Here is a 16064-nt window from a genome sequence, read left to right on the forward strand (position 1 = left end):
GGGATCATTTTCCTGTAGTCTCCTTACTACCTAAAGATGCCAAGATTTCCCCACTTTAGGGAATATACCTTGCATCGTTTATCTTTCACTTGTTTCAGTCATTGGAATGTGGCCATGCTGAAGTGTTTTAATCAAACGAATTGACCCCAGTATATTTTCTTCGTTTTAAGCCTAACACTTATTCTGTTGATCTCTTATGCTGAGCTAAGTTACAGGGATGAAAAGAAACCAACACTGGTTGGTGGGGACAAACACAAATGCAAAGACACACATATATATGTGTGTTTGTGTGTCAGGCTTCTTTCAGTTTCTTTCTACCAAATCCATTCACTAGGCTTTGGTCGGACCAGGGCTATAGAAGACAATTATCCCAGGTACCATGCAGTGGGACTGAACTTGGAATCACATAATTAATATAGAATTTAGCACAAAAGCAACTCAAAAAGGTATTTTCATATAATTTGCTTATTTGTTATATCCCATGGAGCCCTTATTACTCTTTCACAGGACCCTGGTTAAGAAACATTAATGTAAATAAACTTACTTGGTTTCTTTGAAGAATTTTTTTTTTATTTGTTAGTTGGTCTCAAGGTAAAGAAACCACATGATCAATGACTGTAAGATTGTCATTAGAATGTTCCTTAGTTCATGAATAGCCAAGCCAGGCATGTGCATTGAGATTTAAACCCACAATTTTTATTCTAGTATTCTATGATTGCTCTTAAAAAAATATGTGCCTGTCAAGACATAAACTCATTACAATTTTGTTTTACACCTCTACTTTTATCTATATTTTTATTTTAAAATTTTCTATTTTCAACATTTGTTTCTTTTTTTCTTTTTTTCAGAATTCGCACAGAGAAGAATGGTGGAGCTTGGTGTCCAAAAAATGTAATCACTAAGGATACATATGAATATTTACAAATTAACTTAGGAGAATTATATGTCATTACAGATGTTGAAACTCAGGGCAGATTTGGAAATGGCAAAGTAAGAATTAGTTTTATTTGTCCACTTTTTTTTTATATTTGAAGCAAATGTTCATTCTTATTCTATTTGAAAAATGAATTGCTAAACACAATCTTTTGAAAATCTAACATAGTGTGATACAGGTTCAGATTTAGTACAGGTAATTTCTCATTTTTGAAATTTTTGATTATTGAAAGAGTAATTGGGGAATTTTTTAAACGTAGGATAAAGGACTTTTTTAAAAGCATTGAAATCATCATCGTCATCATCATTCTATGTCCATGTTCCTTGCTGGTATAGATTGGATGGTTTGACTGGATCCAAGGACTGCATCATGCTTCAATGCCTGCTTTGTCATGGTTTCTATGGCTGGATGCCCTTCTTAACACCAACCACTTTACAGAATCATTCAAATATCAGACAAAATGCTTTGAAGTACTTCAAGCTCTTTACATTTTGAGTTCAAATCCTCGCATGATTAACTTTACCTTTCATCCTTCTGAGGTCAATAAAAGTACCACTCACATACTGGGTTTGGTTTAACCAATTAATTCTTCCCTTGTACCTTCGTTAGAAATTATTATTTGATGTGTTTTACTATGCTAGCATAGTAAAACAGACATGCAGTTATCAAGCACTCATCACAGTCCTTCATCATTTAACACACCCAGCAATAAAGATCATCAGTTCACCTTTATTGTGTTTGTCATGTTTTTAGCTTGTCATTTTTATGGCAGGCTATCCTTCCCCTTGATAAACACTTCAGAGCCTGATCTGGACATATTTTATTGTGCTACCAGCACGAGGTGGTGATACTTGAGAGTTTTCTTGAAATTGTATCAATGCTTTTATTCCAAATATCTGTTCTCCTTGGACAGGTTACCTGCACTGAGGCTTAATTTATTTAAACTTTTGTCACTCTTACAATTTTTTTTTTTCAGAATATTATATAGTAGGTATTTTGAACATGTTAGATTTTTAAGGTCATCCTAGAGCAGAGCCTAAAAAAAACATTGCTTAGTCATCACTTGTGAGTGAGTATGACCTGGTAGTGTGTATCTTGCTTTCACTAATTGTTTTAGTGCTTGTGAGCAGAGGTAAACACCCTCTTACCCTTCCCAGCCATGTCTCAGTGGAATATCAATGATGTGATAACTGGAGAGAGGGATCTGCAATAGCAATTAGCTGGTGCTCGTTTTCAACTGAGTAAATTGAAGCAGTGTGAAGTAATAAGACTTGCTCAAGGATGCAATGTGCTGCTCAGTCCAGAAATTGAACCTATGACTTTATAGTTGTGAGCCTGACTCCCTGGCCACACACCTTCATCATAAAAAACATAAGACTAAAAAAAGAATAACATCATGGTAATTTCTGTCTTTGTCATGTGATACAAAGTGTCATCTCAGTCTCTCTCTCTGTTGTGGCATTTCTCATTTATTTCTCTTCTAATTATGTTCTCTCTCTCTCTCTCTCTCTCTCTCTCACTAACATACACACACACACACACACACACAAATATATATAAACTATGTTAGTATGCAGTTTACTGCTGGAGTCATCAGCTAGGTTCATCAACATCAGATGTTTTATCCCTTAACATAAAACATCTTTAAGATAGTAGAACAGCAGAAGGTGATCAGCCACCCATCTACAACAGTTAGGTCTCCAGCTACTGTCATATTTATTGCTGACTGGATATTCTTTTTGCTGCTGTTATATTATTGCTATCTTCCTTTCCCTTCCTTTCTGAAGCAGCCATTGTCTTCAAGGTTTGTGACTAATTCTTTCATCCTTACTTTCTACTTGAAATCTTCTTGGAATCTAGTCTCCCATGAAATAGTTAACTTCATTCAGCATTACCAGCTTCATGCTGCTGGACTATAGCAGGATATTTTATCTACATCGCTGGTTCTCAACCGGGGTCCGGGCCACGTAACAAAATAGAAAGTTGGGGATCCACAAATAGTATTTTAAGGGCCCCTGAAAAAAATTTTGCTTTAGGCACAGGAGTGGCTGTGTGGTAAGTAATTTGCTTACCAACCACATGGTTCCGGGTTCAGTCCCACTGTGTGGCATCTTGGGCAAGTGTCTTCTGCTATAGCCTCGGGCCAACCAATGCCTTGTGAGTGGATTTGGTAGACGGAAACTGAAAGAAGCCTGTCGTATATATGTGTATATATATATATATATATATATATATATATATATATATATATATATGTTTGTGTGTCTGTGTTTGTCCCTCTAGCATTGCTTGACAACCGATGCTGGTGTGTTTACATCCCTGTCACTTAGTGGTTCAGCAAAAGAGACCGATAGAATAAGTACTGAGCTTACAAAGAATAAGTCCCGGGGTCGATTTGATCAACTAAAGGCGGTGCTCCAGCATGGCCACAGTCAAATGACTGAAACAAGTAAAAGAGAGTAGATATATGTATTGGTATGTATTGCAAGAAACAGCTAAGTTTCTTTCTCTAACAGTTTACATAATTCAAACTACACAAATTAATGTGTGGAAAACAGAATAGGAATTTTGAAAGAAGTTTCTATAAAACTAATTTTTTTCCCCTTCAGCATTCAGATTCCTTAGCCAAATGTATTGCTTATTTATTCACATTGATATGCATTAGTCATGCATTACCTTGTAGCTTTGAGATTTCAATGATGTGATTATTTATTTTTAGAATAATATTGTAAGGTAAGTGTGGGAGGCCAGATCTGGTTAGTTTCAAGATGAGAACCGGTAGAATATTTTGGCCAGGTATGGCTGGTTCAAATGCTAAAGGGTTAAATGTCAAATAGCTATGGTGGTCTACCAGAATAAAATAGTAATCAAAGGGGTCCATAGGTAAAAACCGGTTGAGAACCCTTGATCTGCATGTATTCCCTATTGTTAGAAGCTTGTGCTAAGGATGGCACTTCTCTGCTGGTTTTTCACATCACAGTACTCTCTACTTTCATTTTCTTCTGTCTGAGTTAATACTTTTAGAACCTGGTCATGTTTCTCCATTTATTTCACTTTTGAGTTCAAGAAAACTGGGACACATAAAGAATAGACTCTAGATTGGCTGGTTTCTGGTGTATGTAACATTTTCAACCTCATTACCTATTTCTTTATTACCCACAAGGGGTTAAACATAGAGGGGACAAACAAGAACAGACATAGGTATTAAGTCAATTACATCGACCCCAGTGCGGAACTGGTATTTAATTTATCGACCCCGAAAGGATGAAAGGCAAAGTCAACCTCAGCGGAATTTGAACTCACAACGTAACAACAGACGAAATACCGCTAAGCATTTTGCCCGGCGTGCTAACGTTTCTGCCAGCTCGTCAACCTTAACTGGAACTAAAACTAGAATGAAGTATATTTCCAAATTTCATTTTAAGATAGCTTACTCTGCCCTTATGCCCCACTTGTGTGAGGGATATTTACATACACACACACACATACACATGTACTGCACACACACTCTTTTATTCATGATCAAATAACAAAGGCAGTTATAATAAAGACAAATTGTTAAATACCAACATCAACAATAAAATGAAGAAAGCTACACTTGATATCAAAATATTAATAAAAATTTAGAAAGCATTATTGGTCCATAATAAGAGTTGAGAATCCAGTAAATATTTTTGCATAATACACAACACTTTTACTGTGGTGTTACTGTTAATATAACATTACATTCTAAAAGCTAATTCTACAAACTATTCTCTATTAAACTTCTCAAGTAGGTTTTACTAATTTATATTACTTAAAAAGAATATGTAAATTAAATAATAATCCATTAAATCAATCTAACCGTTCTTCCATGGAAGCCATTTATATGAAAGAATAATGTTGTACATGAAATATCTTTATTAAATATTCATTAAGCTTACATTTTTTCTTTTAAAATTATTGTTCATTCATTATTGAGTTTCATTACATTTAAATTGATAGTTGTTGCTATCAATGTGTCCTTTTTTAAGTTGGTAGGTATGATTTGAAAGAGCTATGCCAACTATTTCTAGTAGGTCAGGTAAGAATACAAAGGCTGCCTTGTTGGCTTCCTTAGAATAGGTATGGCATCATTAGAATAGGTGAATTTATCAGTCTGTTACTTCACTTATAATCAGATGTATAGTAGAGATAGTTGATTCAGGGAATGTTTAAAATCCTGTTATGCTATTCCATTTTTTTTTTTTTTTGTGTTAATGAAATCAAATACTAATATTTCACTAACCCATATTATAAATCCACTCTAGATATTAGATAATTCAGAGATATAATATATATAGGTAGGGTTGAATTATTATGACTGGTTAAGTTTACAGCAATGTTTACACAAAGTATAAATAGTGGCAGTTTTATATATCAATTGAAACTTTGCCAATAATCTTTTGTAACAATACTGCTACTGTGTGCGGTAGTGAAATATGGTAGATTTAGGAAAGTGGTTTGTTTCTTTCAACTAAATCAAGCACAAATTATTATGTTGGCAAGTTGTTTGCCTCACATAAAACATTTTGTATTTTTCTATTTAAAATTGAAAACAAACATGGTTTTACATGTTAAAAATGCTAATTTGGTGGTCTCTCTGTATTTTGCCTGGTGATTTCTTGGATTCACATCAATTTCTATTTGTGCCTAACATTATTATTGCTGTAACCATGGCTAAAAACCGGAATTGGTTAAAAAAAAGGGGTCTCTTGTGAATTTATGCTTCAACCTTGATCTTTAATAATAGTGATTTTTTTATTTGTTTGTTTGCATTGCTTCCATGTTGCTATGTTATTTTAAATCTCTCTGCCCTCTACTCTCTCAGTCTGCTATTAGTCATCATCCATGAACTGGGAAATCTTTCTATATTGTACAAATAATTGGATTTTCCAACTTGTTTCCATTGATATTAACCAGTTGTCACATAAACATTTTCTGATTAAAATCTTTCCTTCCATTAAATGGAAATGCCAGCAAAATATGAGATGGATGGTTGGTTAATTTTATTTTTGTTTTGTTTTACAACTTCATTAATTGAATTAATTTTTCAAAAATATATGAAGTGGGGAAAAAAAATATTTTAACAAAATCTATAGCTTTTCAAAAGGAAATATTGTTTTTTTGTTAAATATTTTTATCCTACATATTTGTGTACAACTTTTGTTTTATTTTTATAATCATTGTAATATTTGTTTCTAATTTAATTATTTGAGCAATTAAAATACAGAAGGAATGTGGATTATTCTAACAACCATTATTACTACCAGCTTTTATTGATCCCTGCAATTTTTTGCAACTGACGTCAGAAAGTCAGAAAGGTAGAGGTCACTGAAATTCAATGCCCAGTTGATAAAAGTTGATGGCATTTATTTTATTACAAAATAGTGAAATTTTTTTGAATTTCTCAGGTCTTCATAAACTTGTTGTATATCATTATAAATGTATGTATGAGTATGTTTGATTGCACATGCTTGTGTGTGTGTGTGTGTGTATGTGTGTGTGTGAAATGTATGCAAATATATATTTTTGCATCTGCACATTTGTTTTTGAGTGTAAGAAAGGCTAATTATCAACTATGGATGAAATTAACTGTGAGCATTGCTAACATCTAATTAATTTGTCAAAATGATGACCCAAACCTCAATCTTTCAACAAATGTTAAATTTTTTCATTTGCAATTCTTTCATCATCATCATCATCATCATCATCTTTCTTTTTAGAAATCAAAAAAACAAATACTAAGCCCTAGAAAATTCATTTGAAATCTTAAGTTTAAAAACTAGGAGCAAATGATTTTATTTTCATGAGTGCATCCTCATTTCAGAAATGTTCACAATTATACATTTTATTGTAAACATTCATTGTTAGGTAAGCGCCAAACATTTTACATAGAACTAGCTATGTTGTGTAATTTGTTTCTAAAGGGATATGGGAATCTGGAAAATGAATATACACAGATAAGCATCAATTAAAATGAAAATATTATAAATAATTATTTAAGAACACTCAATCTAAACTTTTTGTGTGCAGGAATGAGTTATTATACTAACAAAATACATATATCAAATACTCTAGCTCTTTTTCAGTTTTGTCAGACTTGCTCTAAAAAATACATAGTTATTAAATATAAAAATTATGAATAATTATATATAATAAATATATAATTGTACACAAAGTCTGTTTACAAAAATCACTCATCGTCAAATTGCAAATCAAAGGGATACAAGTTTTGTCTTTTAAGCTACAATATTTAAAAATATCCTTAAGAAACACACTCAGGACAAAGGTCTGTTTGAAAACAAAGAGACATCTGCATTCTCCTGCTCAACAAATACTTTTACAGTGGCTTTTTGTGTGAAGAGCAAATGCTTTCTTGATGTTTTCCAGCTCAACATATGTAAAGGGCCTTGTGCCAACCAACTGGATAGGACCATAGAACACATTATTTGTATGACAAGTGTCAATATCATCCCTTTTGGGCCAGTTAAAGGTGTTGATACCAGCAACAGTAGATCTATGAAAAAAATTGAACTTAATCATACAACCAGAGACATGTTCTAGGGCCCTGCCAATGTAGAACTGGCAAAGATAGTTTACAGCATCATACTGCTCCACATGCACTGTGATACTGTTGGGAGAACCAGGCTCTACATTTTCCTCTGGAAGATCTTTATTGACCCTTCTGGTTACTTTTCCAAAGTTTTGGGGGCTCTTGAATGCCTTGTTGTGCATCTCTTCTTCTTTATATCTTGCTGCTGGTTTTTTTCTTTTCAACTTGGACTCTTTTCTTCTTTCATTCTTTCTCTCTCAGTGCTCCTCTCTCTCTCAGACATGGTTGATTTTTTTCTCTGCATATTTCCTCCTCTTCCTGTCTCAGTCTTTTTTTGTTATGCTCTTCAAGTTTGATAGGATCACTTCTTATTTTCTTCCTGAACTTCTTCCTTCTTTCTATACCAGAAGCCAGTTTTTCAACCAGAGTACTGACAAACACAAGTCAGCCCTTTTGAAGTAAGCACATGATCTTGCACTATCCCATAATGCAACAAATATGGTGAACTAGTGCCCATACTCACAAAACAAGGAGTGAAAACTGGTGTCTTTTTTTTTTTTTTTTTTTTTGCTTATCTTCAGATTTACACTTACTCATACGACTGTTTAATTAGAATTTTAAAAGTTTGGGATTACAGTCACCATTAAAAATGTAGAGTTTTCCAATAGCCAGATATATATTAAATTGGGCTTTTGTTAGATCAATCCACATGTTTCAATCTATGATATACACATAATATATACATATTTATACAAATATTGTAGTTTCAGAAGGATCGTTCTGCAGGTTCAGAAAGTCACATCAGGTTTATTTTCATTGGACTTTAACACACTTTTGAGTATTTATGATCTGCTAGTCTAGCTTTTAGTTTTAAATTTGCATCAGAATGAAATATATCATTGAAACTATTATAGCTACTATCACCACTTTAGATAAGACCTGTTGGACTTCACACTTTTTCTGCAACAGACTTCCCCTCCGCAACGAAAAAATACTTATGTACTTTGGAGAGAACAAAAAAACATCTGCTTGTCAGTGAATTAGAAGCAACAACCTGTGAATAGTGTTAACTAGTTAAGGAATATTCCTTAACTAGTTAACACTATTCACAGGTTGTTGCTTCTAATTCACTGACAAGCAGATTTCTTGCAAACAACATACACTTAGATATATCTTCCCTAACAAGAATAATGACCCTGTATTCAGTAAAAGGTTCATGGTAAAATGAATTAAAAATAAAGTAAATTAACTAGTTGAATTTACATGCATTTAGTTAGCCATATTTTCCCTCTTTTTTGACTCTGCTATTTCCAAAATGTGTCATGTGATACTGCAGCCTAACTTAGTTTTCAAAGTGGAGAACACCTTTTTCCTACATGAGATTACCTGTCTATTGCAAGTTAAAGCAATGTTTAGCTGTTTGGGTGTTATTATAAATTATGTTAATGAGTTAAATTTCATCATGGTATTTATTCTTAAGTTAGGAAGAATAAGACCAGCACTTTGGACATAACACAGTACAGTACTAGTGATGAGCTATAAACTACTTCTCAGGAACATGAGTGAGGTATAATATACATAATGTAGTAAAAAAAAAAATTTTTTATTACTTCATTAATTATGTGTTAATCATAATTCTTGTCAGAGGCAACTCTGAAATTCAAAATGATTAAAAATTGAATGGGGAAATGTTGTGGGAGTGAGTCCAGTCTTTGGTAAGTTGGCAGCCTGTTGACTCAACAAGCTGCTACTTGCAAAAAATTTAAGAGATAACTAGACCCTTGCTGTTTTCTTTCTAGTTATCTTATGTTTAACATTCTCAATCAATATAGAGCCTTAAAATCATAAATACATAGATATATAATTACATGTATGTATTGTATGAAAACTCAAACACAAGTCCAAAGAGAATAGTAGATTAGTAAAAGAGAAATAGCTGAAATTAAACAAAAGATATTTTCTGTGCATTGCCTCTTTGGTATTTCTTTATCAGTGAAATGGTGATATTGTGAGGGAAATTGCAAGATATGAAGGTGAAATGATTGCTGTCAACTATAAATGTCACCATTTAGATGCATATATAATGCATGTCTACCTTGGATACTTTATCTTAAACTTTTTAAATATCGTATCCTTTACATATAATCTGTTCTTATAGGATCTTTTCAAAACCAAACTTTAAACATGATACTATTTACCCACACCTGTGACATGTCAGTCAGTTTTAGTTAAGTTAGTTTGTCGTTTGTAAGAACTTAACAGAAGTGTGTCCCAGCACAGCCATGAAATTGAACAAATTTCTACAATATCATGTTGCACAAGAGCTTATAATTTTAGGTTTAGGCCAAGGATGCTTGTAAACAGGCATTATGGGTTGGGGTGGAGTTAAGTGGATTTAATGGATATGTAAATCTGAGATAAAGTAGCCTCTTATAAAATACCCAAGGAAACTAAATTACTCCTTTTGATCTTAGCTTGCTTTAAATGGAGCTCATTGTGCAGTCCTTGAACTCACAATTTTCTTGGTTACATCATTTACTATCTTTAATTCTCTACATTGGAGATAACTTAAGAATATCTGTATTTTTATGTATGTGTGTGGGTTTATTTTATCTTCTGTCTGTAGCGTTCTGTCAAGTGTTCACAATTTGTCTGGGTGGTCCATGAAAAGGGGGAGAAGAATGTGTGTTTACAGTCAAAGTAGTCAAGAATTTGTTATTATTAGAAGTGGGGTGGGAAGAGACTGCTAATTTGAAGCAACTGTTGACATGACAGCAGAATTGAATATTGTCTGATCTTTTTCGCAATTCATATGCCAACATATAATCTAAGAACTTTGAAGAAAAAGTAATAGAGCTTCAATTTTTATATCTGCAAGTTATAAAAGCATACATATGAGACAAAATAATTGTGTGACACATTATCAGTTTTATTCTCTCTCTCACATCCTTATTATTGCTTATTCTTCTCATATTTATTCTCTCATATTTTGTTATCTCTCATTTACATTCTGTTTTGTTGTTTAAAATTTAAACATGTACTTGCAATCCAATCTTAGGTTAACTAATAAATTTAGTTCCATTTTTAAAGTTCTATTTTTCTGCTTATTTGCTGGAAAGGGTAACTTTAAAAATTCCAATTATTTTCATTCTAACAGAATGATTTTGATCTTTGAATATATATATATTGTGCCAAAAATCTAAAATTGCATACATCTTATAATTACTTTATTATAATTAAACATCTAATAACATTTATGATCTGAAAACAAATTGCATTGAAACACCTTATTTTGTTTTCTCTCTTTAAATTTTTACTAATTGCGTCATTGGAATTTCAATTATTTTCGAAATATATTCAATCAAAATTTCAAGGAAACTTCGTTTTTAGTTTCCTTTATTGTTTTATCATTGCTTGAATATCCTTCAATCTAGGATGTGTCAAGAGAAGTTATAGAAATTACACAAACTGAAATATGTATGTCTGTGTGTGCATTGTTTGTTTGTATGCATGCATACATGCATGCCTTTGTTTTATGAGTTGTAAGAGATGTTTTATCCATTTGTGCAGAAAATTTTGGCCAGTGTGTATGGAAGAGAGATCTGCCTATATTAGTATAACAAATATGTAATAATGCAAATAGATGGAGGAAAGTATTATGGATAAATATAGAGAGTATATAACATAGATGCCTTTAAAATATATATATATATATATATATCATCATCATTTAATGTCTGCTTTCTATGCTAGCATGGGTTGGACGGTTCAACCAGGCTCTGGGAAGCCAGGAGGCTGCACCAGGCCCAGTCTGATCTGGCAGTGTTTCTACAGCTGGATGCCCTTCCTAGCACCAACCACTCCATGAGTGTAGTGGGTGCTTTTTACGTGCCAGGCAAGGCTGGCAACGGCCACGATCGGTTGGTGCTTTTTACATATATAAAAGAGGAGGGTCAGACTCATTACTTATTCCAGGACTGCTGAGGGTGGTGGAAGAAAGGAGTGGTTAGTAATCAGGATCCTCAGCTAGAATGTTTGAACTATGTACTGTGCTAAAGGCACCCAAGGACAAGTGGTGGTGTTAAACCAGATGTGAGGTTTAAGTCTACCACCCACCACTCATTGGCGTTCTCCAAAAACTTGTGAGCCTTTTATTAGTAATGGTTTTATGTTTAAATTCATTTTAACTTTAATTTTAGTGACTAACAAAATAAAATAACAAAGTGTCTTTTAGTAAGGTTGTGATATGGCTCAGTGGTTAGAGCATCGGGCTCACAATCATGAGGTACTGAGTTCAATTCCTTGACCGGGCTGTGTGTTGTGTTCATGGGCAAGACACTTTATTTCACATTACTCCAGTTCACTCAGCTGTAGAAATGAGTTGCCGTGTCACTGGTGCCAAGCTGTATTGACTTTTGCCTTTCCCTTGGATAATGTTAGTGATGTGGAGAGAGGAGGCTGGTATACATGGGCAACTGTTGGTCTTCTGTAAACAACCTTGCCCAGACTTGTACCTCAGAGGAGAACTTTCTTGGTGCAATCCCATTTTTGACTGTCTCTTTGATTATCTCTTTGAATTTGTAGTTAAGATTTTTTCTGTCACATGAATGTAATGTAATTGATGGTGCAACTATCTGCTTCAGCAATACATTTAATGATCTCTCTCTCTCTCTTTCTCTTTCTCTCTCTCTCTCTCTCTCTCTCTCTCTCTCTCATCTGTAATTCACTCATGTAATATAAAATATCACATTATATCTGTAAAGATTCTGCCATACTCACACACATTATATTAGCTGTGTTTTGTATGAAAATTAAGACAATTGTTTGAAGAGAAAGTAACAAGTTGCTATTCAAGACAGTGTCAATAATGCTTTACATTAAGTCATATCACCACCATGTGTTATATCTGTGAAGACTTTAGGTTCCATGTTGACTGATGCAGCTTAGCTGTCCAAAGTGTAGTGTTTTATAATCAGAATAAATCTGGTGAAATGCCCAAAACAGTAGCTTACATTGCTCATCTTCCCAACTGTGTGTTGTAAACCGGTTTGGTTCCTGTAGCAACAAAGCCCCTGGTGGCTTCTCTGTAATTTTTATTGATCGTTTGTGAGTAAAATCAGGCCAAAGAAAGCTTAAGATGAATACTGAGATAAGACTTCAGATACATTATAGATGAAATGATTCAGGCTGAATTAAATATATTGAAAAAAGATGTTTAGTGCTGAACAGAATTACACATATTGAAAAAAGATGTTTTGTGTTAACCTATTCTACCTTTGTCAAGATACAAAAATGATTTTAAAACAATGAGGATACTTTATAGTCAAGTTAGCACCCCTTACAGTTTTGGTGAATCAATATTTAAACTATCGCATCCTTCTCACCTCAAATTACATGAATCACTATCAAGATTAATGAATCACGTCACAGTTTTTCTTCATAAATCCCATATACCACTCCTGCAAATAGGTAGATCAAAAATTATTAATGCTTTCAGCTTTTATTTGTCTTTTTTTATTATGTATATTAGTGAATTATTTTTTTGTTATTTACATAGCAGAATATTCTTTAATGACTCATACACATGAAATAGACTGCTTCATTTGTTGTGTACTTTAGTAATTATGAGGATTTCATACTCCTTTGTGTGTGTGTTTTAACAGTGATTTTGTGCAGATAATACAAAGCCAAATGAAATTCTGTACAAAAATTGTCAACCAAGGCGATCTGAGTTCAGTCCCCAGTAGGTTCTCACTTTTTATTGGATTTCATGTTGGCTTTGTATTTGTGTACAAAAACATTCTGCTTAAAAAACATATAGAAATACTTGCTTTTCAATCCCGCTTTACTCTTCACTAAAAAAAAAAAAATGCACAGGAAAATATAAATTCGGTTTTATACACACACACAGATGCACACACAAATGTTTCTATCATACCAAAGAAAAGATTAAGTATTAAATTCACTTCAGGTTCGTTAAAATATGTTTGTGATATATTCAAACTTCTAAAGGCAAATTCACTGCACTTACCATGGAGAAAAAAATTCTCTCTTGTGGTAAAAGGTATAAAAATACCATTTCTGCCCCATACATCCTGAGCCGGATGTTTCTGGTTAATTAACTTATATTTGTAAATAATTAACCATGGCTTTTAACATTGGCATGAACATAGTGAAATTAGATTCATTCCACTATCTGACTGGTATATATTAAAATAAATCCAAAAGGATGAAAAGCAAGGTCTGCTATAATAGCATTTGAACTTAGAATGGAAGAGACATGAAATTAGTTCTATAAAGCATCTTGTCTGGCACTCTTCCATCTCAGACTTTAACTTTTTCATACAATATAAATAAGATCTTATCTACTTGTTTTAGTTGTAATATAATATACTCCACTTCAAATAAATCTATTTTCTTGAAGGTACAGGTTATGGCAGTATATAAACCACAGCCATTTTAATTTGTTTGCAAATATAGAATATTAATCAAAATCTAAGGAAATGCATCAGATCACACACCGATCCTATCAAGTTTATCTTTTCGCTACTAGCTTTACCTGAACCTGGTTGCATATCCCCAACTCACACCTTTCAAATTCATTTATAGTTACCTTAGTAAATAACTGCTAAAGGATGAAGTTGATAAAAAGAAAAGACAATTTTATGTCTGCGTCATGTATTATTATTGTAAATTGGAGGAGGTGAATAGCCACATATGATGAATCATTTCAACTTTTGAAAATATTAAGCTAACCACTTCCCATTGTAAATTTAGGAAGTATACAGGAGTGACATAAGTACCATGATGTACGATGTACAGCTTCCAGTGAACTGAGTAGGTAATTTGAGTGTGATTAGTATCATAAGTACAGACAGGCATAAGAGTATGAAGCTTGCTTCTTCAGGTTCAGTCCTACTGTGCGGTAACTTGGCAAGTATCTTCTACTACAGCCCTGGGACAACTAAAGCCTTGTTAGTGGATTTTGTAAACAGAAGCTGGAAGAAGCCATTCACATATACATATATACATGTTAGTATATATATATGTGTGCGCACACACACACACACACATATATATATATGTATGTATGTATATGTATGTATGTATGTATGTATATATGTATGTATGTATGTATATATGTATGTATATATGTATGTATATATGTATGTATGTATGTATATATGTATGTATATATGTATGTATATGTATGTATGTATATGTATGTATATATATGTATATATGTATGTGTATGTATATATATGTATATATGTATGTATATATATGTATGTATATATATGTATGTGTATATATATATGTATGTATATATGTATGTATATATGTATGTATATATATATGTATGTATGTATGTATGTATATATGTATGTATATATATATGTATATATGTATGTATATATATATGTATATATGTATGTATATATATATACGTATGTGTATATATGTACATGTGTGTGTGTGTATATGTGTATATATATATATACATCTCATATGTGTATATGTATATTTGTATATATATTTGGGTCTACTTGGACCACATTTTAAAGATGAGGAATGTTTCCCCAGAGGCAGCACTCTTTAAAATATGGCACAAGTAAGCCCAAATGAAATTGGGTTATAATCCTAGTACATAGATATAGATATACACACACACACACAGGTGCAGGTGTGATCTGTATAGTTAAGAAGTTTGCTTCTCAACTGGACTGTTTCATGTTCAGTGCCACTGTGTGACACCTTGGGCTAGTGTCTTGTCCTATAGCCCCAACACAAACTAGGCCTTATGAGTAGATTTGGCAAACAGAAACTGAAAGAAGCCCTTTGCATATATGTGTGTGTTTGCGTGACTTTGTCTTGACAAATCATGATAGTTGTAAATGAGCATGACTGTCATACAAGCAGTGTCATTCATTTGCTGTTTCTTACAAAGGGTGTCTGGTAATTGTTTTGAAACAATTGAAGGTTGGTGTCAGAAAGAGCAACTGCCCATAGAATATATCCCACTGCAGTCTGTAGACATGGGCTGTGCCTACTGATGATGTGTGAAGGCTTGAAAGAAATGAAGCCATGTGAGAAAGTGGTGAGAAAGGATCTACAGACATTGGGATTCACAAAGGGGATGACAGGGGATCAAGACTTCTAGTGGTTTGCTGTCTTAAGACACGTCAAGGTAAGTAAAAAGCATAGTTGCCCTTATATTCAGGCTGTCCCCTGCATCCCTCTCCAGCTGAGCATTCCGAGCCTTGCTGGCTCGTGGGTGCCGGTGTCATGTAAAAAGCACATGTACCTCATAAATGCGCCCATACTGGTGGTGTGTAAAAGCACCCAGTACACTCTGTAAAGCGGTTGATGTTTGGAAGGTCATCCAGCCATAGAAACTATGCCAAAACAGATATGGAGCCTGGGTAGCTCTTCAGCTGGTCAGCTCCTATCAAACTGCTCAACCCTTGCCAGCATGGAAAACAGACGTTAAATGATGATGATGATGATTATATGTGTGTGTGTATGCTTGTGTGATTGTAAGTGTCTTTGCATCTG

The 16064-nt window shown here is 33.4% G+C and overlaps 1 protein-coding gene across 2 annotated transcripts in view; it reads left to right on the forward strand.

Annotated features, from left to right (window-relative positions):
- LOC115211898 (discoidin domain-containing receptor 2) overlaps window positions 1-16064 on the forward strand; it is a 107953-nt gene that overhangs the window by 8360 nt on the left and 83529 nt on the right. For both annotated transcript variants that reach the window (XM_029780646.2, XM_029780654.1), the window contains exon 2: window positions 849-990. In XM_029780646.2, the coding sequence (XP_029636506.1) occupies window positions 849-990 (142 nt within the window). The remainder of the gene's footprint in view (window positions 1-848; window positions 991-16064) is intronic.

This window comes from Octopus sinensis, linkage group LG1 (assembly GCF_006345805.1).
Source record: "Octopus sinensis linkage group LG1, ASM634580v1, whole genome shotgun sequence".
Classification (NCBI taxonomy): domain Eukaryota; kingdom Metazoa; phylum Mollusca; class Cephalopoda; order Octopoda; family Octopodidae; genus Octopus; species Octopus sinensis.